General features: G+C 32.7%; 1 protein-coding gene and 1 pseudogene across 6 annotated transcripts in view; one reads left to right on the top strand and one right to left on the bottom strand.

Annotated features, from left to right (window-relative positions):
* Positions 1-814, bottom strand: part of LOC108748938 — a 2,629-nt pseudogene extending 1,815 nt beyond the window's left edge.
* Positions 815-10,541: 9,727 nt separating this feature from the next.
* Positions 10,542-27,482, top strand: part of LOC108750552 (fasciclin-3) — a 391,231-nt gene continuing 374,290 nt past the window's right edge. For 2 of the 6 annotated variants that reach the window (XM_018490055.1, XM_018490051.1), the window contains exon 1: positions 10,544-10,992. In XM_018490055.1, the coding sequence (XP_018345557.1) occupies positions 10,884-10,992 (109 nt within the window). In that variant the 5' untranslated portion in view covers positions 10,544-10,883. Of the gene's footprint in view, positions 10,993-27,482 lie in introns of all 6 variants that reach the window. The other 4 variants (XM_018490083.1, XM_018490092.1, XM_018490065.1 and 1 more) reach the window with 4 other exon arrangements.

Genomic DNA, 27,482 nt, shown 5'->3' with positions numbered 1-27,482 from the left:
TCAGGATAATATTATAAGGCTAACTTTTTCTAATCAAAATATAGACAATCTAAGCCAACGTAATTTCGGTGAACATACTTAAACGACGCACGTCGTTGTGTTGGTCTCTATGCGCATTCACATGCAAATGACATGCGGCGGTGCATGACGGTAGTTCTGCGACGACATTGAGAGATCGTGATTCCTTTTACCTGTTACGTACGAAGAGTAAACCATTCCTGAGGCTTCTTCGTTGTGTCGCAGGTTGCAGTATCGGTTGCAGCAGCCAGCCACCCCGGTGAAACGCTGTGCAGCTCGTATCGGTCACGTGCGCCGCTGTAACCGTGGAATTGCTTTCGCGGCGAACCAGCAATGATATCGTGCACACAAACAAGCAAAGATCGATCCCAGTTCATTGTTGTATATCGCATAGAATACAATCGCGTAACCGCGCGTGCCTGCGAAAGCACGGGCGTCCGTTATCGCTCGTTTCTCGTTGCTCCGAGTATATACCTGCCTGCAGCTCTACGCTGTGCCTCTTGACGTATCTTTGCCCTCCTTTCCCGGAGATTTTACGCGACGCGATAACAATGACCGCGAGGAACACAGTGGTGGCCAATTTCGGTCGGTACGATCGCGATTCACGTAACTTACGCGGTTGGTTCAATAGCGAGATCACGATCGGCGACTCTCCCATTTCGATTACTCTTATCGTGATACCTCGAATTTCCTCAATTTCCTCGATCCCCTCCTCAACTGCGAATTGGTCAGGAAATAAAGATAGCCTCTTTACATGCATTTCCGAGGTACTCAAACGGCGCGGTCGTTCGCGCATAATGTCGGTTTATACACAGGCTCTGCTTAGATTATGAGTTAACTTTCTGCAAAGTGCTTTAAAGTAACGCGCGCGACTACTTGGCCGCTTTTTGCTGCATTTACACAGTTTTGCAAAATTTCAAGAAGTTAAAGATAAATTCAGCGATTGAGGTTCCGAGCGAGGTATCTTCTATCTTATAAAATATTTAATCCGGCGTTGCTCTTCTCCCCTATTGACGACGCGTATATAAAATACAAACAAAAAGAAAAGAGATCTTTATTTGCCCTCAATCCAATTACCTTAAATTTATAATCTTTTGCAAGCAAATGCGGTAGACTGTTAAATATTATTTTTACGCGCGCAGAGTTAATAAAGGAAGGTACAACTTTTTTCATGACTGTTCGGGGATTGTTTTATTTCTACATTTTTTATGTGTATTTTTCTTTGTGAAAGCTGAAAATTATAATAATAATAATAATAATTATTATTATTATTTATAATTTAGGGAACTTAAGGAAAAATAAAAATAAAAGGTACATTAAAATGAAGTTAATAGAATCCTTATTCTCATTGTTACGAAATCGCTGTCAGTTATACTTTATTGTCAATCATTTAAGGGCGTTTAATATCTATTTTTTAAATATTAGAAATTTAATAAAAATTTTACAGATTTCTTATATACATTCGGACAAAATCTGGAGACGTTTCATTGAAGTAATTCGAAATTATAAGAATTTTAATTTATAATGAGAATTTATCCATATATTTCTTATAAAATCACGAATAAATTCTCGTTGCAAATTAAAATTCTTACACAATTTTGGATTGCTTCAGTAAAACTCCTCCGGATTTTGTTCGACATATGTAAAAACAATCTGTAAACTTTTTGTTAAATTTCTAATATTTTGGAAATTATTGACCGTGTTGATTTAAAGAATGTACGTATCACATCTAAAAAACAATACTAGAAATATAAAAATTTCAAAGATTGCTCTATTATTAGATTACGTTAGAATAATAAAATTGAATATCTTAATCTCTCACTACTTAAAATAACGATAATACTGATTCAAGGCCAATAAGAGTTAGCGCAGGAAGAGGTGCGTAATCTTAATGTGGAATGATAACTTAACTTCAATACCTCTATGATGTCTTCTTTATTCAATAATAAACATTTCGACTCTCTTCTGACTCTTCTTCAACAAACAATCGCTTTTTTCAGCAAATATCACGTATTACGTTTGAATATCCATGTAAAATTTGAGCACAATTCTCTCATTGATTTAAAAGTTATTTAATTTATTTGTTTGTTTTGATTATTATGCATTTTGTAATACATATTTACAAATTTAATGAGAAAGTAGCATTAACAATTAAATTAAATTTTGTTCTGCATATATATACTGATCAAATAATAATAAATATTCATATAAACATTTATTTAAACTCACTTTACTCTTATTCGTTTAAATTTAAAAGTTATTGATCTAAAATTACAAAAAATATGGTCATTTGCTGCATAAACCATTATAAGCAAAATTAATTGTTGTTTTTTGCAGTTAGTTTTAAGTCGTATTTACGGACTACACTATCAAATTTTTTTTATGATATTGACTAATATTAGCTATTTTGACTAATTATTTGACTAATACTTTTAGTTAATGTTGCATATCGAAAACATTCTAAAAATTAATTTAGAGTTGAAGAGAGAACTCAATAATTCTGAATTAGTTTTTAAACAATTAAAGCACACACTAACAGCAATTTCATAACGATGTGAATAGTGAATAAAGACTTCATTCTTTATATTTCAACGTACCAATTTTTCTTTGAGTGTATAGCGTCATTATATATTATAATAATTTTCAATTTCCATGGAGAAAAATACATAAGAAAATGTAGAAATAAAACGATCCCTGAATGGTCGCGAAAAAAATGAAGCTTGCACCTAATTTAATTTCTTTGTTCCTCGACGCTATTGCGAGCGAACAAAGGCAAAGGTAACTTTTTTCCCTTTCGCCTTTCGCATTCGCAGAATATATAAAATAAATAAATAAGCCGTAGAATAAATGGCTCATAATAAATCTCGGGAGAAAGAGATTTAAATTTTTTATTTTTCCGACGTCACGTTTCGTAAAGATTCGATTGGTTGGTTCGATCGCGCAGTTTCGTTTCATAACTGCAGAATAACGCAAATACGCGTCGGACTATTTCATACATCATCGCGATTATCTTTAAGCCTTACGACGTTAATCGAGCCGCAGATATACTGCGCGTCACACCCGGACGCGCGTACGCGAAACGTACCTGCTGGAGTTGCACCTACCTAGTTTACTCCGGAATCCAAGAGACTGCAGATAACCGGACAGATAATGTTGCGAGCTGCGTTTACGTAGTCGACGATTAGATCGAGCTTTCGAAATAAGCGACGAGATTGGCCGTCCAAGCAATTGCGAATCTGAAATACCAAACTGATGTAGTATATTTGAAATCTTTTTGTATACTTTGTGTAATTAGTTTTTTTTTCTTTTATGTTCCGAAGACACAATCTTCGCGTGACGCAATTTTTATTTCGACTAGCACGATTACTTTGCATGAAGTTCACGATGCCTCACGTTGATTTAAAATACTTAACGCTGTGATCGCTATGTATTTTCTTGTTAGTGGCAACAAAACCTGCTCGTGAAAATGAGCGTCGGGAATGACGAATTGAACGAACAGTCACTGGAGAGCGTTAATTAACGTTTGCAAACGCGATTGATACCTTTCGCTGTATATTCGTAATCGTCTCGTGGTAGAAATTGCGTCATGTGTTGACTCGAATATTGAACTTCTGGGTTACGTTTAAAAACATCATCTGAGTGCATTTACGTGCATTTTATCCTTGTTTAACATTCGATAGGTATCATTTATATTTTATAGAATAACTTTTCAGGTGGCACTTATTGGTTCATGTACGTTTTATATACGCCTAAACATATCTGATGATATTCTACAATTAGGTAGAAAACATATACAAAATTTATATGTGCTACTTAGGTTGGTTAATAATCAACATTTAAATTAAAAACTTTACGATAACATTCGTCGAAATATAGTTTAATCGATTCTAGACTCAAAGTTACAAAACATTTATTATTTGAGATACTATTTATAAAAATATAGAGACACTGCGTAATAGTTCAAAGAAAAAGGGCAATAATGTGGCTTTCCATAAAAATAAATGCAAAAAATTGGTTCTGTTTTATAAGAAATATTTAGTTACAAAATTAACAAAAAAGTAAAGTATTGTATGCAAATGTATAACACATAAATGTATAACACTAAAGCTACAATCAATTTACAGAATAATTATTTTGATATGGAGAGACCTCGAAAAAGAGAGCTGTCAGCAACCAGTTGCGGGGATCACATTTAACTGTCATGCTATTATTTAACTTTGCATGACTCGTATGTATACAGCCAAATAAAATGTTAAATAACAAACAATTCACTCAAATATTCGTGTAAAAATATACTCAAGTTTAAAAAGAATGTAAAAGTATGTATGATTAAATGCTACTATGTACCTTAAAACCGTTTCAAAGTGCTTGAAGGTAAAAATGTGTTATATATGCTGGCTATTGTGTATGTATATTAATGTTATGATATAATGGTAAGCTACTAAAGAAAAATAATTTTATATCAAATGATGAAGAATTTTATAAATAATCTAGAATTTATCACCTAATAGCGCAGATGTTAAGAGGACTCATTATATCTACACTATACAGGGGCCATAACATTATCTTCTCCTCTATATCTTGAATTTTTAAACGCATCCCTTAAGATACATCGATTTGTATTGTACAGTATATCTATTTCGTATAGTGATATTTATTAATCGAGTATTTTTTGAGTGTAGCTAATATAAGAATCACACAATCTCAGTCAATCAGGAAAATGTATTAGATCGATGGCAATTGATGGATTGATATTATTGTGATTCTTACATTAGTTTATATCAGTAGAATTCAATTTAAACTTGGCTTTGGTTTATGGGAGATGTGGTCAGTAAAATTAACTAAGCAACATGAAACGCAATTGAGTTAGAGACGTCATACGCACATATGCACGCACGTACAATTAAGTAATTTAGAATCTTTTTTCATATCTTTCTTTCACAGAAATCTAACAGCAAATTTGATTATTCGCATTATATCAGATTAGTGCATATTAAAAACTGCTACACACCTTTACAGAAAACTGTTACTGGTTAATTTATTATTGAAAGATAGTAATTAATTATTTATTTGAAGTTTTAAAAGTATATGTGTGAATAGGGCTTTTAATATTTAAAATAAATAATTATTGTCTTTCAGAGTACTGCAGCTAATATTAAATTTCTATAAAAATGGAAAGAACAATCGCTGAAGTACTTAAAAATTTAAATAGATAAAGATCTGAAAATAATTTTACCATCAAAAAATAATTATACAGGAAATTCAAGCATAATAAATAACGCTGAGAAAAGTTCTGACATTTTCCAGCAACCAGCTTGAGGTACACAATTATTTTGATAGTCTAATAAAATTATTTTTAGATCTGTATGTGGCAAAATTTTTTTTTAAACTTTAGCAAAATCATTCTTGTTATAATTAGTAAAGTTAATGTAAAAATATATAAATATTTTAAACTATTAAATATATCCAATAAATAAAGTATTGTCAAACAGAATTATGTACTATTTCATTATCAAAGTATATATTATTTTGTCTCTGCATTTAGACATTTTATATAAATCGGCATTTAATGTGGATTAATCCAGTGTAGTGCGAGCGATCAAATTTACCATAAATTATCGTAAAACACTATCTTTGTTTTGATTCGCGCAATTACTTAGTTCGTTTTAGTTCGCAGTGCTTTGCATCAGTTCAAAGTAACACCGCAATTTGCTCCGTATTTGCTCTGTGCTTTTCCTATGCTTTTCAAAGTAAAGTCCGCGTAAAAGCGATGGTCGGAAGTGCCGAATCAAATAAATCGGCATTTGCTGGCGAAGTAATTAATGCGTATAATCGCGATCAAGACTTTTCATCATAATCATTAGAGAGTCGTCTCGCGTTAGAAAATGCACCGATTAGAACACTGAAATTTTTAAATATAAGATATGTCATTTTGCATTGACTAAATTGTTATTATATTGCTTTAGTTTGCGCGAGTCATAAAATTCGCTAAGCAATACGAAATGTAATCAAATGAAAGACATACACGCACACACGTATGATTTTCGTAATTTAGACTTTTATCGCCTCGCGGAAATCTAAATCATTGTGAGTGAAATCACTATCTTTATTTTAGGCTTAATTCGTGGTATTTCGCTTGAAATAGCGCCGCATATTTTCATTTCAGATTTTCTTCGTGCGTTTCCCGTTCAAAATAGGATCTGCATGAAAATTATGGTCAGAAATATCAAATCGAATGACAGATAATTACTGGAGAGTGTTAATGAATTTATATAATCGCAATTAATACCTTTCGTCACAATCATCGAACAGATATAGTCGCTGTTATAAATTGTATCAATTCTGAATTTCTTAAAATACATCATTTTACATTAATCAATTTGTCATTTCATTACTTTGATTTGTGCAAAATATACGGTCAACAAAATTCAAAATTTGCTAAACAATATATTGTTAGTAATTATTCAGCTAACATGAAATATGTAAAACATAGCTTATAGACTTGGGTGTATTACGTAAAATTGAATTAAGTCAAATGTAAAGTTGTGCTAAGCGCGAATTTATAACGTAAAAAGAGTATAGCGTGAGTGATTATAATTAACGGATGTGCGTGTGACAATAAATAATTGGCCTAAAATAAAGGTGTGCGTTAACGAGTGTAGTTCGTAGCGTTCCGTTTTGTCTTTGTATCAATAATACTTGGCATATATATATATATATATAAATTCAGTTTGTATTAATTCAACATAAATCTCTCAATCTCTCAAGATATCCATCAAATACGAAACGCGACCAAATTAGAAATTATACACGCATGGATGAGTTTATTCATAATTTAAAATCTACCATGGATCTCTAAATGTCTCATCATGAAATACCATTTTCGTTTTGATTCGCGTTGTCATTTTGCGCTTATTTGCGCTTAATTCGTAGTATTTTGCTTGAAATAGCACCGTTGAGAAAACGGTTCGTTCTGTATATTCTCCGCGCTTTTCCCATTCAAAGCAGAGCCTGCACGAAAATGATAGTTGGGAATATCAAATCGGGCAAAGGATAATCGCCCGAGAGTTAATTAAGGCTGTTTTCCTTTTAGGACACAAAGTATCTATCTTTAGAATGACATTTTTTACAAATTAATTCACATATTTTCAATTATTAATAATAATCCAACCCTTCTAATTACGTATTATTTTGTCACGATAATCTTGCAATCTAAAAAAAATTAAATTATTTATTAGCACTGAAAGTACGTAAATCGATTTGCACTTAATTGCACCAATTGCCGTAATCTGCACAACACTACACATCCGTTATACTCAGCCCGAGGGCTAATAATCGGCTGTCTACAATATGCGAAGTAAACTTGGTAAGAAATAAGAGCAAGAAATTGACCGATCGATTATTCTTCTCACATTCGACTGTGATTGGTCAATTTCTTACTCTTACTTTTTACATCAAGTTTACTCCGTATATTGTAGATGATATAAGAATATGATGAACGTGATACTGTTATGCTTTGAACCATTTCTTGATATCGGTCAATTAATAAAATTCTTTCTTCTAATTAATTAAAAAAAAATCAAATAGTTCAAAGTATTTGCAATGAGACTTTGACCGATATTAATAAGTTGTGTTCCATTATTCACTGCGAGTACTAAAATCTATAGTGCAGTGAATAATAGAACGCATTCGTTCGAATCGATTCTTATATTCAATATTAAGTACAACCTTAAAATATCAAGAAATCACAAGCGATATTTGTAGTCTTATTTTAATACGCACCTTAGTTTTTTGAGCAACTTTAGATACAGATGTTCGTACATATCTAATTTTCGCAAATTGATAATGCGACACACCTAGAGCGACTCGTACCACTGCCGTCCCCCTCCAAGGTCGCCGAGCGAATGCCGAAGTGATGACGTAGCGCGCTCCCCTTCGCTGTTTGCCGGGCGCCGTTTCAGATACCAACTGTCGCGTATGAAAAATATTCACAGTTTATTCAATTATTCGTATTTTACATGATTTTGACAAAGCGATATTGTGCATTTCGCGCTTTGCTTTGTGATATCTTTGGCACTTGTCCAATCCTATATTATTTGTTCTTTTAAACGTAATTATAGTAATTATTCGCGTGAAATATTTTCGATATTCCAACATTATGGGCGGTATTCATAGTCGATTTCTTATTTTAAGACCGTCTTAAGTAATGTCTTAAGTAATGTCGTAAGATGTTAATGCAGCTCTCTGATTGATTCATGACATCTTAAGACTGTACTTAAAACGGTCTTAAATATAAGATTCGACTATAAATACTAATCTACGTTTCAATTTTCATTATTCTTTTTAATGTTTCATATTTAAATAAAGGTTAATAATATTTTATATATCCTTTAAAGATACATTGCTCTACAGCTCTGGCTGAAAATATTTAAGACCATTTAAGTTTAAAGTAATGTCTTAAAATATTAATGCGGCTCTGAAATTAGTTTATGACATCAGACATTTCAAGATTGTATTTAAAATCGTCTTAAATATAAAAACTGATGATAAAATCGGTCCAAGAGCTGTATTAAGACATTACTTAAGACGGTTAAATCTTAAAATAAGAAGGGATTATAAATGTCGACCTTTGATCGCACTTTGGGCGGTATATTTATGGTTCGTTCTTATTGAGATCGTCTTAAGTAATCTTAAAATGTAGTTAGTTTTAAAAAAGTAATCTAAAATGCTAATACAGCGCTTTGATTGGCTTATAACTGTACTTAAAACAATCTCAAATATAAGACTCCGACTATAAGTATCGGCCTTTATATCACGCGGCGCTATCTTCATTTTGATTGGTAGTCACTTTGCACTAAGTTCATAGTGCTTCGCGCTCGCGAAGTAACACCTTGAAGTAACACGCGAGCTGACGAGCCTCGTTCCTTCCGTATTTTCCACGTATTTTTTCCGTTCGGAGCAAAGTAAGCGTGAAAATAATGGTTGGGAGTGTCGAATCGAACGACGGATAATCGCCAGAGAGTGCTAATTAACCCATATGATTGTAATCAATATCTCATTGTAATTGCCGAACAAACGTAGTCATCCGCATTAGAAACTACGTCACAGCATCGCGCGTCCGTTGGAACATGGTATATTTCAAAGTATGTTATTTCGCATCGTTCGATAGTTCGAGTCGCATCGGAAATTTCGTGCGAGTATTACAAATGACGATTAAACTACAGAGAAACAAGTAAAGCATTCGATAACAATAAGTTCTCGAAGTCGTATGATAATTCTAGTGTGTGCCGTGTGAAATTGCTGTTGCATCGTTTGAATTTTTCGTATGTATATATGTACATATTTATACGAATGTATCGCGCATTAAAAGAAAAGTGTCTGATATTTGTAAAATTGTAGTGTAAAATAATTATGGTTAGGAGCTCCATTTTTGTAGCTATTTTTGTACTGCTATAATGTTAATAATAATAATTACATTAATAGTTTTATAGAGAAAGAATGATTGTGCTGAATAAAAATTTCCTGGGTAGCAAGTTAACGTTATTTACATCAAAATTCTTTAATATATCATTTTAACGTCAAAATGATGACAGATAACGTCAGCTTACTAAATTGATACAGATCTGAAAATAACTTTGTTGGATCATTAATATAATTATGCAGGAAATTCGAGCATAATGAGCAATGCTATTAAGTTTTCTAGCAATCTCCAATTCGAATATTCTGTATAATTATTTCAACAGTTCAACAAAATTGTTTTCAGATTTGTATTAAACTTTTGGATATTCAGCAAAACTATTCTTTTCGTGTAAAAAAAAATCTACTGATGCTCAAGGATGGCAAAAATCAGTGTGCTTCTTTGAACTTCGTGCCTTTGACAATAACAAAACACCTTCACACTGATGATATTACCATCGCTGAGTGCGCGAAATTCTAGCTTTATCATTTGTAAACTCATCCCTTTTGAAAACAATTATAGCCTCGGTATTTTTGTATTATAGATTTTTCATCTGAAAATATTACAAAGAATCTGCTTTAAAATATTTATCATCAGTTTTGAGACTCTCTGTACACATTTGATACCGAAATTGGCTATACAAATTACGACTAAATTATATATTAATAGCAATTGTTTTTTTTTTTCATTTTCAGCGCACGTGAACTTGGCAAATGGGAGCGAACGAACCAGAAAGAATAACATTTCTTGGAAATGTACGTCCCATTCAAGGGTAACAATTGACACGCGCGCGCGTATCAAAATAAACGCATAGACAGTCGTGTGTCGTTCGTTGGTCGTGGTTAGGGGCAATGTCGTTTTTGTGTGCGTAACGTAAGATTACGAACGAAAGATAGGTACGCAACACGCACGGCACGGTACGGTGCGACGCGACGTAGCCGCGATACAGTGTAACGTCACTAACGTGTAACGGCAGGTTGTGGCGGTGTGGCGGAGCGGTAGGGGATCGTCGAACGTTCGGGTGAACTCGGCTGGCTGCCGATGTCTCACGAAGCGCAAGCGCTCCAAAAGTAAAGCGCGCGGCAGACGGTCTTCGCGCGTCGAGCTCACCGGTCGCTCTTTCACGGTCACGCCTCTGTCGTTGTTACTAGTCGACATTCCGCGGACGAGGAACGAGGAACGGCTTATATACGGCAACTCCGAAGATTCGGATCGACTTTCGATCACATTGATCGCGCGTTCCCCCGCGACTCGCGCTCGCGTCGTTAAAATCAGATCTCGCGTCGTTTCCGATTCGGCGATTCTACGAGTTTTTTGTGTTTCATCACCGCACCGCGGTTTGCGAAACAACCTGAAGTTCGCCGACTTGGAGGAATTTGGTTCGCGACAGTGTTTTCTTTTGTCTGTGATGTGCACGAGAGCTACGAGCGGCAGCGGCAGCGGCATCAGGATGACGACGTTCACCATCACCGTCTGGGCCTGTATCATCGCCGTGCTGTGTTCATCGATTGTTGAAGGTGCGCGTGTGGCATAAGTTACATAATCGCACGGTGAAATCCCGTTATGACGAGATCGATATTTTTTTTTCAAGGCATCGCGCCGCGTCGGCCGGCCGCGATTGGCCATTACCGGTCATTACCCAGCAGGGTATCGGACACGTCTGATACACCGCGAATATCGCGATACGATCAACTCGATTCTAGATGGGATTCGTTATAATGAGATTTTACCGTGGTTTTTATATCCGGTCGTATATTGCGCGCTTTTCCGGCGCGGCGCAACGAGGATTCGTTTCGAATCCGGCGCGCCAATAAAACGCGCAACCTCGATCGCGATTTATATCGCGCTGTCAAACATCTAATATACAGTGGCAGCGTTCGCCAAAATATTTATTTTGCAACTGGAAAATTTTTTTTTTTTCGTGCTCATTGGATTATATTTTTAAATGTAGAGGAATAGTCTTCTGTCAGCGAAGAAGATACTCTTAACAGTTGTAAAATAAACGTTCTGCTGAACGCGTCTAATGGCTGTGTTTAGTAAAAAAAAAAGCAGTTTTGCAACTGTAAGATTCTTTACACCTCCCGTATGGCATATAGATCATTCCAGCAATATCGCAGCGAGATCATTGAGTACTAAGCTATATCTTTAATGGGATTAACAGGATTGAATTTGAGTGATTGAATTGATAGTGTACTTATTTTTTCTTTTCTTGTGACTTAATAATTAAACTGTTTACGAAAATCTATAAATATTTATTATTAAACGTGAAATTTATCTTGTGTTACATCAATTAAGAGTGTCCTACTTCGTCGGATGTAAAATTTACCAATAAAAGATTAATATGATTCGTTCTCTTGCGCGCGCGCTTTTCCTTGCTGGACATAAATTTATAAATCAATCATATTAAAAAAATCTTCCAGCAGTTGCAAATCTACTTTTTTTTATTGAACGTAGCCAATGTACCGAGCGAATATAGCCGCAACAATTTAACCTATTCATGAAAAAAAAAAAAAAGAGAGAAAAGAAGGAAGACCAGGAGACGTAGCTTTCCGATCTCTCGTGACTTTTACCTCACGGAAAGCAAACGCGTTTAGGCAAATGACGGGTACAACTCGCTCGCAACTTTTTCCTCTCTCACTGCGAACGTCGCAGCTTCGTGTCGCACGTTTGCACGCGCTAAAGATACGCAGGAAAGGGAAACTCGTGTGTGGGAAAACTCCTGTGTGTGCTTTGAAGTCGGAAGAGGCGAGAAAGGTTCGGTGTGCGGCGGCGGTGATTCTTCACGCTACGTGCGCTCTGCGTGCGGAACGCGAACGCGTAACGAAGACGCCCGTCGACGTATGAAACGAATATAAACGCCGCTGGCGGGAAATGTATCCTTCTCGAGATTATTCGCTACGCGGTATGTCAGCGTTCAGCGTAGGAGCTCTAAATATATCAATGTGCACCATGTTTGACCTAATAACCATGTCATGTTAACTTTTAAGTAGGTAAGTGAGGTGCTCCGAACACCTCACACAAGTTTTATTTTATGTTTTTTAACAGTATAGACTTTCTAGTATAAGACAGTAAGCCATTATTCAAGCTTTAAGTCTTAAGTCGTAAGAAATTAACCAATTATAGTTGATTATTCTTCTTATATTTGACTGTGTGATTAGTCGATTTTTTATGACTTGACTTAAATCTTAGATAATAGCTTACTGTAGAAAGCTTCTTGAATTTATATTATTATTTATATTCTTTATGGAATAGAGAGATGTAAAAGTAATGAACTTTAATATTTCTGGGCAATTCTTTTTACTTTTCTTTCCCAAATATCAATGTTTTTAAGATAACTGTATAGAGTTAGAGCTATAGTCACCCATAGCACGGATCATTCCAGCAATATTGCAGCAACATTGCAACGTTCCAGTAATATTTCAGTAATTGCAAATGTTTCAGCAATGTTGCTGTAAAGACACCTATCTATTTAAGCGTTAAAGAATTACTAACAATTAGTTTAAAAATAATAATTTGTAAATTATTTATTACTCACTTATTGGAGGATAGAAAACCAAAATAACGGTCAAAATAACCAACAGGAAAATTGTCTCTGCATATGACTCTGACAAAAAATTGACACTGCCCTGGTATACCTAGAGCTCTAATCCAACGGAGACCGGGGTGAGATTTGACTTTCTCCTGAAACACACGGCGCTCTCGTTTCGAGGGAGACGAATTCTCGGGTAATGGCGCGTGGTAAACGTGACACCGGCAAAATATTTCGCTGATAATTAATGAACCGGTTCGTGAGTGCGATACGTCCTGGCGCACAATGGTCGATTAATAGGACCATATTGATATTAAATTTAAATATAAAATTCTCGAGGGGAGGAGCGGGGGAGGACAATTTGTAACACGGTGTAGACATGACGAGCGAAATTCGCTGAAATTACGCGACGTGATTATAATGAATATGAAATTCGATATAGGCGTGAATATAAATATAGCACTGCGCGTACGTATAATATAATATATATGTACAAGATTCGGCGCAGGTGATTTATCACGAGACATATAAATGTAATGTGTGTAGAATTCGATTAAAATGTGCAGCAGGGTAAATATAATACGTGCAAATACTGGGAGGATTTTATAGAGCAGAAAGTACGTACAGTAAATATACGAAATAATCGCAGGGATCGGGAGATACAATAGGCAATTGCGTTTGCGAAATTTAAGAAACGATTAATGGCGCATGGAATCACAATGCAAAATTCAAAGACTAATTAATATTTCGTCGTAAATATAGCATACGTTTGAAAAATATTTACGAACGAGATATTATGATTGTTCACGTATGTTTGTTCGCGTTCGAAACACAACGGTTTCTTGTGACACTATAGTAGATTGGAGCTAATCGATCATTGAATCAGATAACGAAACTATAGTAGGATCGTTATTGTGGGTACGTGCAATGGCTTAAAAATTATATATGGTGCAAATGTATGCATTTTATGCTGCATTCACGTTTGGAGTAACGCGATGATAATACACGATAGATAAAAGAAGATTGTCATATAATAAATAATTAGGACATTTTTTTATATAAAGCAAATTGAAAAGAGTATGATGCAACGGAATTGAAGTAAATTTTTCATGATGTTTATGTCATTTCAGTATGATATATCAGCGTAATGTCTATTGCAATTTCTCAGCATACAAAAGCAACTTGATTTTAAAATCCAGCGGAATTATATAAAGATATTACTCCGTTTCGTTTGTAAATATAATTTTTCTTCTTGCTGTTTGTAGAATCGATTTTTCGTGGAATCTTTGTTGAGAAACTCGCTTTGAAAGGGCCGACTTTTCTCCATCATCGTATTAAATAACTTTAATAACCAATAGGTTATCGCAACGTTATATGTTTCAACGTATTACATTTCAAGTCAGATAGGGAGATAATTGTTCTTTGAACTTCATAGTTACAATTTAGTAGTAAGTTATGGAGATAGATATTACCGTATAATCCTTTCACTTCTGAGAAATTTGAAATGCTGATTGCTCGCCCTAATATCATAATGATAGGCATTCTGTGTAAAATGCATATTGAATAATTAATGAATATTAAAATATTACTTGAATAATTGTATCGTCATTAATGTTTTGCTTCTTAATTATTATATTCAGAGGAAAAAATGTATATACTTTTTACATAACCTTTAATTATAAAGAAAAAAAATTTTTAAAAGTTTTTAAAAGCGTAGTATTAAAAGAATTAGAGAAAAACAAGACCCAGAATACAGAATTCGACAAGATACAATTTATTTGTTTTAACACAATAATCAAATTTGCGATATGAAAAAAATTTTATAAAAGCGAATGTATTGATTGGTTTACTTGTTGTATCCGTAAGATTAATATTGGTACGGAAACATGTTTGTTATTTTGGTATGACTTGTAGATCTGTATAAAATACAATACATATTTATATACGTATTTCTGATAATTCTACATTTTATAGTGTAGAATTTTTGAAATTATGATTTTCAAAAGTTATTACGTATGAAACCGTAACACGCTAAATAAATTTGATACATAGGATTTATTTATATCGAATATTTCAAATAATTAGCTAGTTATTTGATTTTTTGCTGAGCAAGATTTGTTCTATAAAGGTGAATTTATGTAATTGTATTAATTTTCTTTCTTATTAATATGCATAATTAATTTTATGTATTAGGAAAATTGAGCATCAGAGATTTTTTAAATGTCAAACAAAAAGTTAATATCTTGTAAAGAAATTGAAGAAAGAATATTAATGAAATTCATGTTTTATTTAAATTTTAGAAGTTGACTTTGATTAATTTGATTTAAGTAGTAATTACTTTTTTGAAAAAAAATTTTGAAAAGTGACAAGTAATGGCTTTCCACCAAATTTTTGTTAAAGAGAAGTCAATTTCATATTCGCTATGAAGAATTCTCTCATTAATATTTATCAGATTCATACTCTTCCTGTATATCGTGATGATGTACTTGCGTGATTTTAGTCGACCGGCGCTATTTAAATATTTTAATGTTAAATTACTTTCAATTAATTGACGTGAAATATTAGCGAACCAAGTGACAGCCGATCATCCACAGGGAAGCATCGCTCGGATAAACAATTACTATCACGATATAATTGAAGAAAATTTCTTGTTACCCGCGAATAACTTGTCGCAACCTATTAAGGTTTTAGATCGGAACGTTAATTATTTTGCAATTATCGTAGCAGTCTTATTTAAGAGCAAGCACATCGAAACTCGTTACATTATTTCTCACGATACGAGATTAATTCTCAACAGGACAATTATTTTCTTGTTATTTGTTATAAAAGTGGAATAATTTTATAGAGGTGAAATAAGTTGGTTTTGCTTCGTTTGATTATCTTTTTTTATTAAATATTTCTTATTATAAAAAAAAATTTTGAAAAATATTACTTTTCTTTCGATACCATTAAATCAATCGGTTAAGTATCAGAAATTCGTATAAGTTAATCTCAAGATATTTTATCAATAAATTAAGGTTTTTTGCAAGTCGAATTAATAATCGCGTCGTGGATGAAAATATTTCTCTTATAATTGAGTTTAGTACAGTTTTGGGAATATTAATTGTTTTTCTATATATAATTCGATTACAATAAAGAATATTATTCAAAATTTTCTTTTAGCTCTCTCTCTCTCTCTCTCTCTCTCTCTCTCTCTCTCTCTCTCTCTCTACCTACTAATTTTATTTCTCGTTCACATGCTATATAAAGCGACAGGAAACAAGTCCGAAGCAAGTATAAAGTAAATTCAATAGTAGGCGTTTATCGATTTAAGCGCGACCAACGACCGATACTTACTGGCGTTATTTTATTTGCCGTTGCTCAACGTGATTTGCGAAGAATCGCTTTTATATTGAAACAAAGGTTCAACGTAGATTATGATATTTTAATACAAAGATTTTATTGATCTCAACGAATCCTTAAACATTAGGTACGAATTTTTCGTATGCATTATATTATTATTGCATTACGATAATCCGCGATATGTTAATCTACTTTGCGATTTAATCTTTATTTTAAACTTTATTTTCGTCGATTTTTGAAATTAAAAGGATATTAAATGAAAATTCTTCAAATACGATTTTTTTATCTGCACAGAAAAAAAACGATTTGCTGAAGTATCTAAAAATTTAGATAGACTGATTGAAAATAATTTTGTTTTACTATCAAAATAATTATGTAGGATGCTCAAGTTGATTGCTACGATGTCTAAACTTTTTGCAGCATTGCTTGAATTTTTTACATAATTATTTCAATAATCGAACAAAATTATTTTCAGATTTGTATTCTATCTAAATTTTTATATACTTTCGCAAAATCCTTTTTATATGTTAGTATAATTTTGAATGAATATAGTTAGAACATTATCCCCGACTGTTTCCGAATAAATGTGTCGCGGTGATCGATACAATCGCGTCATACATGTTATATTTTGGTTGTACAAAAGTATCATGTGCATACATCAACATCGCATGCGCGTCATCACAAAATAAATCTGGAATACGTTTAAGTTAGGGGAAAGTTTAAGGTCGCATTTGTTCAAAACTTATGTCTCTCTCGCTTTAATGCCACTCGAATTGAACTCGTGCTCACCTTGAGCTCTAAGAAAAGGTCGATGTAAATCTGACGCAATTGCGAATGCTGGGCGTGGGACGCCAACTGTACTTGCAATAGGATGCAAGGTGCATTCCAAGTAAATTCCTTGGTGCAACTCGCATTTCTGAGATAACGCATCGGGCGAAACTTATTTCGCCATGAGCCGGATTCGTCACGCGGGAGATGTAATTTCACGAGTGCACTTGTTGCAAATGACGTCATGTTACTCAACGACGAATTATTATGATATGGTCATGCATGTCGTAACCTAATTCCGAAGACGGAGTGAGTCACTCGATCGATGAATGGCAGTTCTTAGTATGCTCTGACTTTGATCGTAAATGCAACATGCATTCTCGTAGGATGTCGATGATAATGTATAGTGACCCAGTGAGAATTTAATTATACAGGAATGCTCTTAATAAAATATGTTTAACAAGATATTTTTTTAGGATAATCTATAAAAATATGATTTATTTTAAAATAAATGATAAATTTGAAATCAAGCTAATCACAATTAATATTTTATTTGAAATAATTATTGCTCTATATAAGGGTCGGTTGGTTGTTTCTTTGAATAAACTGCATGATAATTTAGCTAATAGATAAACAAAAGAGTAAAAGAATAAAAGGGTGAGATGAAGTTTATTGAAAGGTGAAACAATCCCAGTTTTTGACAATTAATCATAATTAATTTTCACAAAAACTGGGATTTCACCTTTCAATAAACTTCATTTCACCTTTTTATGCTATGAAAAATAATAAAAGAATTTTATTAAAGTTTTGCAGTTAAATTAAGACATTATGATAGTCACATTTATTACCATTGATTTTGTTACTTTTTTTATTAAAAAATGGAGTATTCCTTTCTTGGGTTATAATTCTGTAAATACCGTCTGTATAAATATAGGTCTGTAAATATAGTCTGTTCATATCGAGTCTGAGCTAATTAATAAATAATAAGATGAATGACGTAAAGGAATTGTGTTTATAATTCTGCCATTTTTTTCCGGAATAGATCTATGAAATAATATAAAATTGTGGAACATATTAGAAATATTTTTTTATTGGCTATGTACTTTTGAGAATAAGATATGGAATAAGAAAAGGAATGCAACAAATATATAACACTTAAATAATGAATATACGCGGAAATACTTAATAAACAACGTTTTCTATTTAAAAAAATCATAAATTTGTTATTCTCTGTTTTTTCCAAAATTTCTTTGTTTCGTTAGCATTTGTTAAGAAAGAATTTTATCTTCCGCTACGTAAAATAATATAAAACGTTAATGGCTGAAAAAAGCTCACAGTAAAAATTTGTTTGCGTTGTTACCCGTTGGTACTTTTTGCTAATCATTACGTAGAGACGCGTATTTGGTATTTACGTATGAGAGACTATCGGCCACCGCAATGGCTGGAAAAAAAATACGGCAGAAGGTGAAGGGAGATTTTCGATAGCCAGTAAAAAATACTTGTTTGGTCAAGGGAGAATATTTATCTATAAACAGTGTAAGAGTGGGAAGAGACCATGAAGGAGGGCGAATGAGAAAAAGCGAAAGAAAGAAAGAAAGAGAGGAAGGGAGAGTGATAGAGGAATGATATTGTTCGGAATGAAAGAGGAAATGGATGACTGAGGGTTTAAATTCGATACCTGATACGCGCGCGTTTGTTGGCAAAACCGTACCTCGGGATGGATAAATACGAAAGAACCCGCAGTGATTCGGCTCTGCGGAGTGAGTGTATTTGAAAATTTTCTGTCTCCATTTGGACACATACGATTGCAGTCGAACGTGGTCGAGCTCCAAGTTTGCTTTGTAAACTGAACCGCCACGAAGTTGCAAGGTGGGATTCGTTTCTAGATTTTGCGGAAAATACATCATTTCTCCTCGCACATATTGTGGATTTCCCTGCGGATAAAATATCTGGCCAGTCTGTTTTTTTCACGAACTCTAAAACGCGATACGCGCTGTTAACTAATCTTATCAGATATTATTCAGGGCAGAGAGAGGCAGAGCATGTTATCGTACTAGTCAGTCGGAATATGCACTTGTCTTAACAAAATCAGCTGTATTAATATGTTAGCTATCTATTTAGCTTTTATAATAAAGGAGGATATTAAAAAAAAAATTATTTGGCTCTAAAAGCTGCAATTAAAAGGAATAGTGGTTTTTTGTAGATTTTTATTCCCTAGATATAACAAATCTACTAAAAAAGTTCGTGGAATTTAGGGAATACCTTGAAAATTGAGAGCAACCACACATTATGATTTATTTATCTATATAGAAATTCGGATGTATGGAGCTTCTACAAAACGTATTTGTAAGTTTTCCTGGAGGAGGAAGTTGTGTTTTGCAATAACAAATGAAATCCGGAATTTCTCGGAAAGTGCATGCAAAATGTTTCATCACTCTTTATTCCTTTACCTTTTATATTGACGTTTCGTAAATCGTATGTATGTGATAGTAAATCGCGTGTAAGTATCGTGTAAGATCGATAAAAGCGACGTACATGACATGATATTACGTATATTTTATGGATGTTGTTTTTTTTATATATTAGCTTTATACGTCATTTGAATTTCTATAAATACATGTTTTCAATTTTCAAAGTATTCCCTAAATTCCACGAACTTTTTAATAGATTTATCGCATCGATGAGGTCAAAATTTATAAAAAACAGTATTCCTTTGACTTGCACTTTTTAGGCCAAAATTGGTCCTTTTTTATCTTCTTTTAAATACGAAATAGAAAAGAGATCAGTTAACTAGAAATTTTTTCGCAACACAATTATCACCATCTGTTTGTATTTCAATTGACTTTCAATGTCTTTTCAATGTCTTTTAATGATGACAGAATAAATTCCTGTTGTTTCGTGTTACTCATAGACGTAATAAGAATAGACTCCTATGAAATTGTCACTATTGTTTTAAAAAGAATGAGATATCTTAAAGCACATCGCTCTCTCTCTCTCTCTCTCTCTCTCTCTCTCTCTCTCTCTCTCTCTCTATTTTTCTAAAGTCAAGTTGAAGAGATATATTCAATTCCTTTTAACGGAACACAGAAACTAAGATTAGAGAATATTCAGTACATATTGCAGCCCATGACAGAAGAGCGTTGTCAATAATTCTCTGAAAGAAACTGAGTATACTAAAAATTATATTTTATAAAATTATATTGCATGCACTAAAATGCATTTATTTACAATTAGTATGGCATTCAAGCATCATTATTATTGTTTATAGCTCGTTGAAGTATGCTTCGCACGAGATTTTTGATCATTGTTTTGGATAAAATTCTCCAAATTTTTTAAATGTTCGAAAATAATAGCTTTAAAGTAACTATTTATTAATGTTTTCCGAAACTTTATCTTCATAATTTATCAGACATTTTTAATCGAGTTTGCGTATGAAGATGGCCAATCTATCGATTGATGTCATTTTGCACGTTTGTAAAAATCTCGTAAAAATATGTCTGGTGGAAAACATGATGACACTATGATAAAAAACAATAGTAATTAGACATTATATTAAGTAAATGCATTTTAGTAAATATAATGTACTTTTAAAATATAACTTTTTAATATTCTAAGCTTCTTTCAGAAAACTGCTAACGACGTTCTTGTACTAATTGTCTATAGTATTACTATCATTTTTGCACGTTGTCAATGATGTAATTGTAATTTACATGATTCGCGTCTAAACGCAAAATGAGAGACGATGATATATTCTATGTTGATGTTTATCAATGTATATGAAATGTGTATGAAACATCGTGAGAAAATAAAAATTGGAGTAAACACACAACACGAAATAGAAAAAAATTTAAACTATGAAAACCAAAAACCACACAAAACGTTAGTTTTAGTTGATCGTTTAAATATCGATGTTTCGTGAGTGTAAGGAAAGAATTAAATCGAAGTTGCTGATGTCAGCGAACGTTAAATAAGCGTAATGTCATGCTCGGTTATCTTATATGCACAGTGGCTTAAGTGCAGAAGAATGTAGGTTGCGTTATGAAACAGGTCAGCACGCTAATTAGCCGAAATTTCCTTCGTAATCCGAGCGCCTGAGCGTCTGAACAAGAATTGTATACATAGTTTAAACGAGTTTATATTTTTTAATGTTTAAATGATGCTCGAAATTAATTACTGTCTGGAAATGTACATTCCGGGACAAAAGTTTGTAATAATTGACATTTTTGGGATTGCTTTTTTAAATTTCTATAACAAAGTTCTTTTTAACTTTTAATAATTCTGTATATCTTTTATACTACTTTCAATAATTTCTTAGATGCATGAATTGTTATTGGATCTGGAAACTCTCTCTGTTATTGTTAAAAAAAGCATATTGTTATCGATATCTGAATAAATAATTTCAAAAATGTCAATTTCCAAATTTTTGATCTAAAATGTATATTTCTCGTTGTAATTGATTATATTATGTTCAACTTTGTATGTGCAATTCTCTCTCCCTTGTTATTTCTCTTTTTAGATTTTATCACGCGTGTTGAGTATGATTATCGATTATACAGGAAAATTTCATATTATGATAATGCAATTTAAAAAAAGATGGATAGATGGTATATCGTATTTAAAATCAAGATTATTCGAAGCACGAATTTCTTTATACAGATTCCTAGTATTCTGTGCACATAAAACGATTCCAAGAACAGTGCAATTGTGATCAATGAATAATACTTTGACGCATAGTTTTGTAATATATGTTGCATTAATGACGCATCCGGAAATCGTTAATAATTACTGTCACGAGTATGTGACATTAAATCGTTTAGCATTTCCGTAGCAATTAAGAATATGCTCTATTTTGAAATAAAGACAAGAAAAATGGATATTTTTATCCATTTTTCTTGTACCATTTTGTATCATTTTCTTATCTTTCGTTAAAGCAGAATATGATATACGGCAATTGAATTATACGGAATAATCCATTGTCTTAAAAAAAGCGAATCATTATAGATAAACTTAGGTTTTTGGAAAATATATAGAATATATGATATAATACATGTATAAGATATTTGGTAATTATATAAAAGAGAAAAAGACATCGAAAAGGAGTACATTATAATTATATTTTATATTTATATATTGAGAATTATTATAATTATCAATTTATACAGAAAATTATATATTAATATATAGATGATCGTGTAAATGGTGTTTGTACGCTCAATGCATAGATGAAGTCGCTAAGTGCATGTTGAGTACAAGCGTACGAAGAAGCCATCCGATTTGGATTTATACCGGTTGAACATATTTATATATGTATATCGATTTTCACGTTATGTTCTTGATTTTGATTCAGTTCTTTTACGATGGAAATATAATGACGAATAATTACTTATCAGAAACTTTAACAATCCATTGGAAATAAATTAAAATTACGATATAATATATATGTATATATATATATACAATAATTACTTATTGTCAATGTGTCAACAAATTTTAAATTAAAATCTTTAACTTCTTAATTTTTAACTTTTGTATTTAATATATCTGTATAATGTTTGACATCAACGTTGCCAAACATTATACACTTATATTAAATACAATACAAAAGTTAAAAATTAAGAAATTAAAAGTTTTAATCTAAGATTTTTTAATATGTTGATAACATTATAATATTTTTTACTTAAATATGTATTATAAATAGTTTAATAGTAAAGTAATAAATAGTTTAATTAATAGGTAGTAAACAATTTTTGTAAATTTATATTTAGTACATATTTTTTATAGCTTTTATTTTTAAATTCTTATTAGAGCGGATCGAATAACGAACGCCCACGATCGTAGTCGATGAAGCATAAACCTAAGCAGGTCGGATTCCATCGGATGCGTCAATTCAAAAGACGAAACTCCCCGTCACGAGAAAAGCTACGTGACAGGTGCTTTCTAAGCATTGCACATGTATAGACTCACTCAATACATACATTCTTATATACACGGTCGCAGGGCCAACAGGTTACCTTTTAGAACAGGTTTAGTGACTATTTTCGGCAGCACTACCCTCATATAAACTCTTCAAATTACCAACGAATCAGACGCTGTTTTACTCGATTCATAACTTTCTTTGTTTATTCTTGACTAGCAAAATTTATTTCGATATTTTTAGCAACGTAAACAAATCGAAATAATTGTGTCGTAAACTTGAACGTATAATTCCGGATTTCTCTTGTGAAGTTTCGAAACATTTCATTTCTGTGCTTATTTTGGGGGATAAAATAAAAATATAACTACAATGGAGATTTTTAATTCGAATAGATATAATTTTGCGACCTATATGCAAAAAATTCTCAGAAAATTTTATATCTTATGTTCCGTTTAACTTAATTTTTCATTCGTTCTTTCAAAAATCTCGAAATTGTAGGAATATCTGTTCTATTAGAAATTTATGTGCTAATGAAAATAAAATTCATTGTACGAAGAGAACGGTTTTGTTGAAATATTTAAAAATTTAACTAAATACGATCTAAACATAATTTTGTTAAGCTCAATACGATTAGGATGTTAATGTAGGACACTTAAACTGGTTACTAGATTATCAAAACTATTTACAGCATTCATTAGTTTGATTAGTTCATTAGCTTGAGTTTTTCTACAGATATAATTATTTTGATGGTCAGAATTATTTTTAGATCTATATCAAACATTTTTAGATACTTCAACAAAATTGTTCTTTCCATTTGTCGATCTCAATAACCTATACTTGGAAATCTAAAAGTAGGATTACAGTGATTCGCAATTCTGTAATGGCAAAGTAAAAGATATTTGCGAACGTACCGCGACCTACGCCGGAAGGCTGTGCTTTAAAAGCGTTTATGATCCCTGCGTTTACAATCTCTGCATGTAAATATACTGTTTAGCATGTATGTTACAATGTATACATATATTATACAATCTCATATATTTGTGTGTGCATAATCGACGCTTGAAATATCTGTGTGCATCTATATGCTGCATGCACAGCGGATTACGCATCGATATCGCATATTTATACCGTCACATTTAACCGTTCTCGCAGCGGCGTTTTCTAATGCATCGCGAGAGCTTCGAGAATCGATGTGAAAACACGCACAATCGCTGATCGTGCTATGTTCATGCACCAGGCATAATTAATGAAATTCAGATTGCTGACTGTGCGCGCTTTTGTCTTATTGGGAAAACGTTTCAAGGTCTTAACTTGATCTCTCTATGCTAGAAAACACGATTGAACGTAAAATACGAGTTATAATTATCTTAGATAAGACAGAGGTTGATTTCACTCATTAATATTATCTATTCACACAGTTAAAAAAGAAACAATAGAATTTTCACGAATTAAAAAAGAATTCCTTTTAAAAAGATTCCAGCGGCTCTAGCAGATAAATAATAATAATAATATTTCATACTTATATTGTTATATGATCATATTTGTTATAATAATAATAATGGAATTCTTTGTGTTTTAATCTATATCTACTAAAAAAACTTTCGAACACGGGTATTCTCTTAATTGTTTATCCAGATTCCGATGAAAGGAATCGTCAATACAGAAAAGGGATACGCTGTATATTGATTTACTTTTGTAACTTGTACTTCAAGAGAAATTGGTTGAGGGAAGAAAACTCGAACCGATGAATCGTCCGACAAGAAACTCGTGCGCTGTTGCCTGTAGCCATTGAAGATAAAGTTCAGCAACTCGGTTATGCGATACTGCGAGTCTTCACTGATCAACGAGCACTTGCGTAGAGCTTAATTGTACGTGGTCGAGTAGATGAAAGGATATTGACCCGGTCTAAAGAGCACATGGTCACGGAAAGGGACCTCGTAAAGAACAGCACGCAAGTTAGCCGAACGCTCGCCCGCGACTTTCCCTCCACAATGATTACGCAACGGCATTCATTGCACGCGCGTCAGTGCGTTGCCAGTGTATTTTTCCGCCGTGATGACGAACACTTCATGTTTTCGCTTCTGTTATTTCATTTTAAGCCAATTTTATTCTGTAACAGTAAATTGTAATTGCTTGAAATGCGGGATACATTGAGGTTTGACAGCATTAACGTTATATAACACATAAAATTCGATAATTATTACATTACTTAATTCGATAAATTATGTTATTCATATTTGGTATGATTGCTTCATATTATTTTAATTATGCTACATATTTGATTATTATTTGATCTTATTAGGGCAATTTTTTATATTTTTTTATACTTGATCATAAATCCTGAAAAATCTGAACAATATTTCCTTTTCTTGTTTCATGAAAGATCAGATACATGAAATAATGATTCTGTACACCGAGAAAAATATGTGTTTACTAAACTAACAAAAAGGCCTAACAAGACTGATATTTTGAGACTGAACAGAATTTCTAGTGATCGTAATAAGAAATCTGCATATCGTCATTTAAATGTCATTTTTCTTAGGTTTTTTGTTGGTTTAATTAAAACATTTTTTTCAATGTACATCTTGTTTTCTTCGTAATATTTATTCAAAGCTATAATGTCGTTGTCAATTTCTCATGAGCGAATAAATTAATTAGTTGTATTTTGCATGATTGGTCGCTTATTGCAGTCGATAGTTTGTTCGCTGTAATAATTCTGGATAAAATAATTGCACCTCTCGTTAAAGTGGAATTTGAGTCTTGTCGGAATTTTTGCAATTAGATGTCGACGCGATGTTTTTGATAACGCGAATATCATCGAAAATGGGCAAATTGCCAAGATTCTCTTCGATCGGAAATTGAAATGATTTGATATTTTTATTTTGCGAAAATGTTAACGACGCTCTCATACCTTTCGTTTTTCTAACACTTTGATAGATACGCCATAGGCGTAATATTACTTTTGCAGGCTGACATGAATTTTTTCATTTGTTTATGAATCTCTTTGATCCTTTGATAATAAGTAAGATAAATATAGAATTAAAAAAAAATTCCTATATTCTCTATTTACAGAATTAAATATTTCTATAAAATATATAATGTATAATTCGAAATTACATTCTGTAATAAATTCTTTCTCTCTTTTGTTATCTCTCTCGTTGTTCAGATAAATTTCTAGTTTTTTGTATTTAATTATAAATCAATATGTTAATTTTTAGTTCTGTCACGCACGTAATTATGTTTAAAAAGTCCCAAGTTATTACAGGTTTAGCATAGTAACTCGTTTCCAGGTAAAAATGTCGCGTGTGCCGTCTTCTTCGTTGGCTTCTATTTTTACCTCTCCGTGTCAGCATATATGATGCATTTTTAATAGAGAAGTGTACAATTCTCTGATAATTCATTGTGTACATGCATTTATAATAATAGCAGAAATGACGCATCTGGTTTTTCGGTAAACATTTTTTTTTATTGATGTAATCTTAATACCATTGTATTATGTCATCGCGTAGCCACGTATCGAGCGAATTATAAAAGAAACGAGTCACAAACGTGTGTGATACAGAGTGACTCTGAATTCGAGGATGTCCGGGTTTCATCCGGTCGATATCGAAAATATATCGCGAGATAAACATCACCGTTATATCATCTGAATTGCAAATGCAATTTGGAAGAGGCACCGCCTTTTTACCGCCGTATATGTGTACGCCGATCGAACGCGTGAACATTTCGAGCACCTCGCCAACTTACTACGCTACGCTCTTCGTATTTCAATATCGAAAGTCTGTTAGATTTTAAAATATCGTCCACATTTCGATGAATTATTTTTTGGTCACGAAACGTTTCTCGTGTTACTTGCAAATCCGCGACGCGAGATAAACAATTTAATACTGTAAAAATGAGATGTGTATATCGTGGACATCACGCAATGCAGTATACATAATGTTTGATCTTTGTAAAAAATTAAAGTTAATTAATTATGTAGGACTGTTTGAGATGTCAATTACATTTGCGCGATTATTTTTCTTTATTTGTATAAATATTACTTGTCGTCAAAACAATACGTTTGATATCATTATTTCTTTGTCTGCCTTTCGTAAATGTTATATTTATAATAATAACGATCATGAATACATAGTAATTATCATAATTATTATATACCATTACAAAATCTCTTATATTTCTTTCGAAATATCTTGAACATTTCTCAGTTTCTGTTTGTCCAAATGCATCCTTATCTTTGTCATGATTCATGGTAGAATAACTTGACCGCTTTTACACGTGTATCATGTTGATACACGTGTAAAAGCGTTTATAATGGGATTGTGCGTGTATATGTATGTTACATGTTATCGTAAAGTATGTGACTATTATGGATTATAATGGGCTCGTTCCGAATTCACAATGTGTGTGTATGCTGGTCGGAGGGAAAACGAGCCTCGCCCCTTCTCCTAATA

This window comes from Trachymyrmex septentrionalis, unplaced genomic scaffold (genome assembly GCF_001594115.1).
Source record: "Trachymyrmex septentrionalis isolate Tsep2-gDNA-1 unplaced genomic scaffold, Tsep1.0 scaffold11, whole genome shotgun sequence".
Taxonomy (NCBI): domain Eukaryota; kingdom Metazoa; phylum Arthropoda; class Insecta; order Hymenoptera; family Formicidae; genus Trachymyrmex; species Trachymyrmex septentrionalis.
This window is presented reverse-complemented; position numbering and strand designations above follow the sequence as displayed.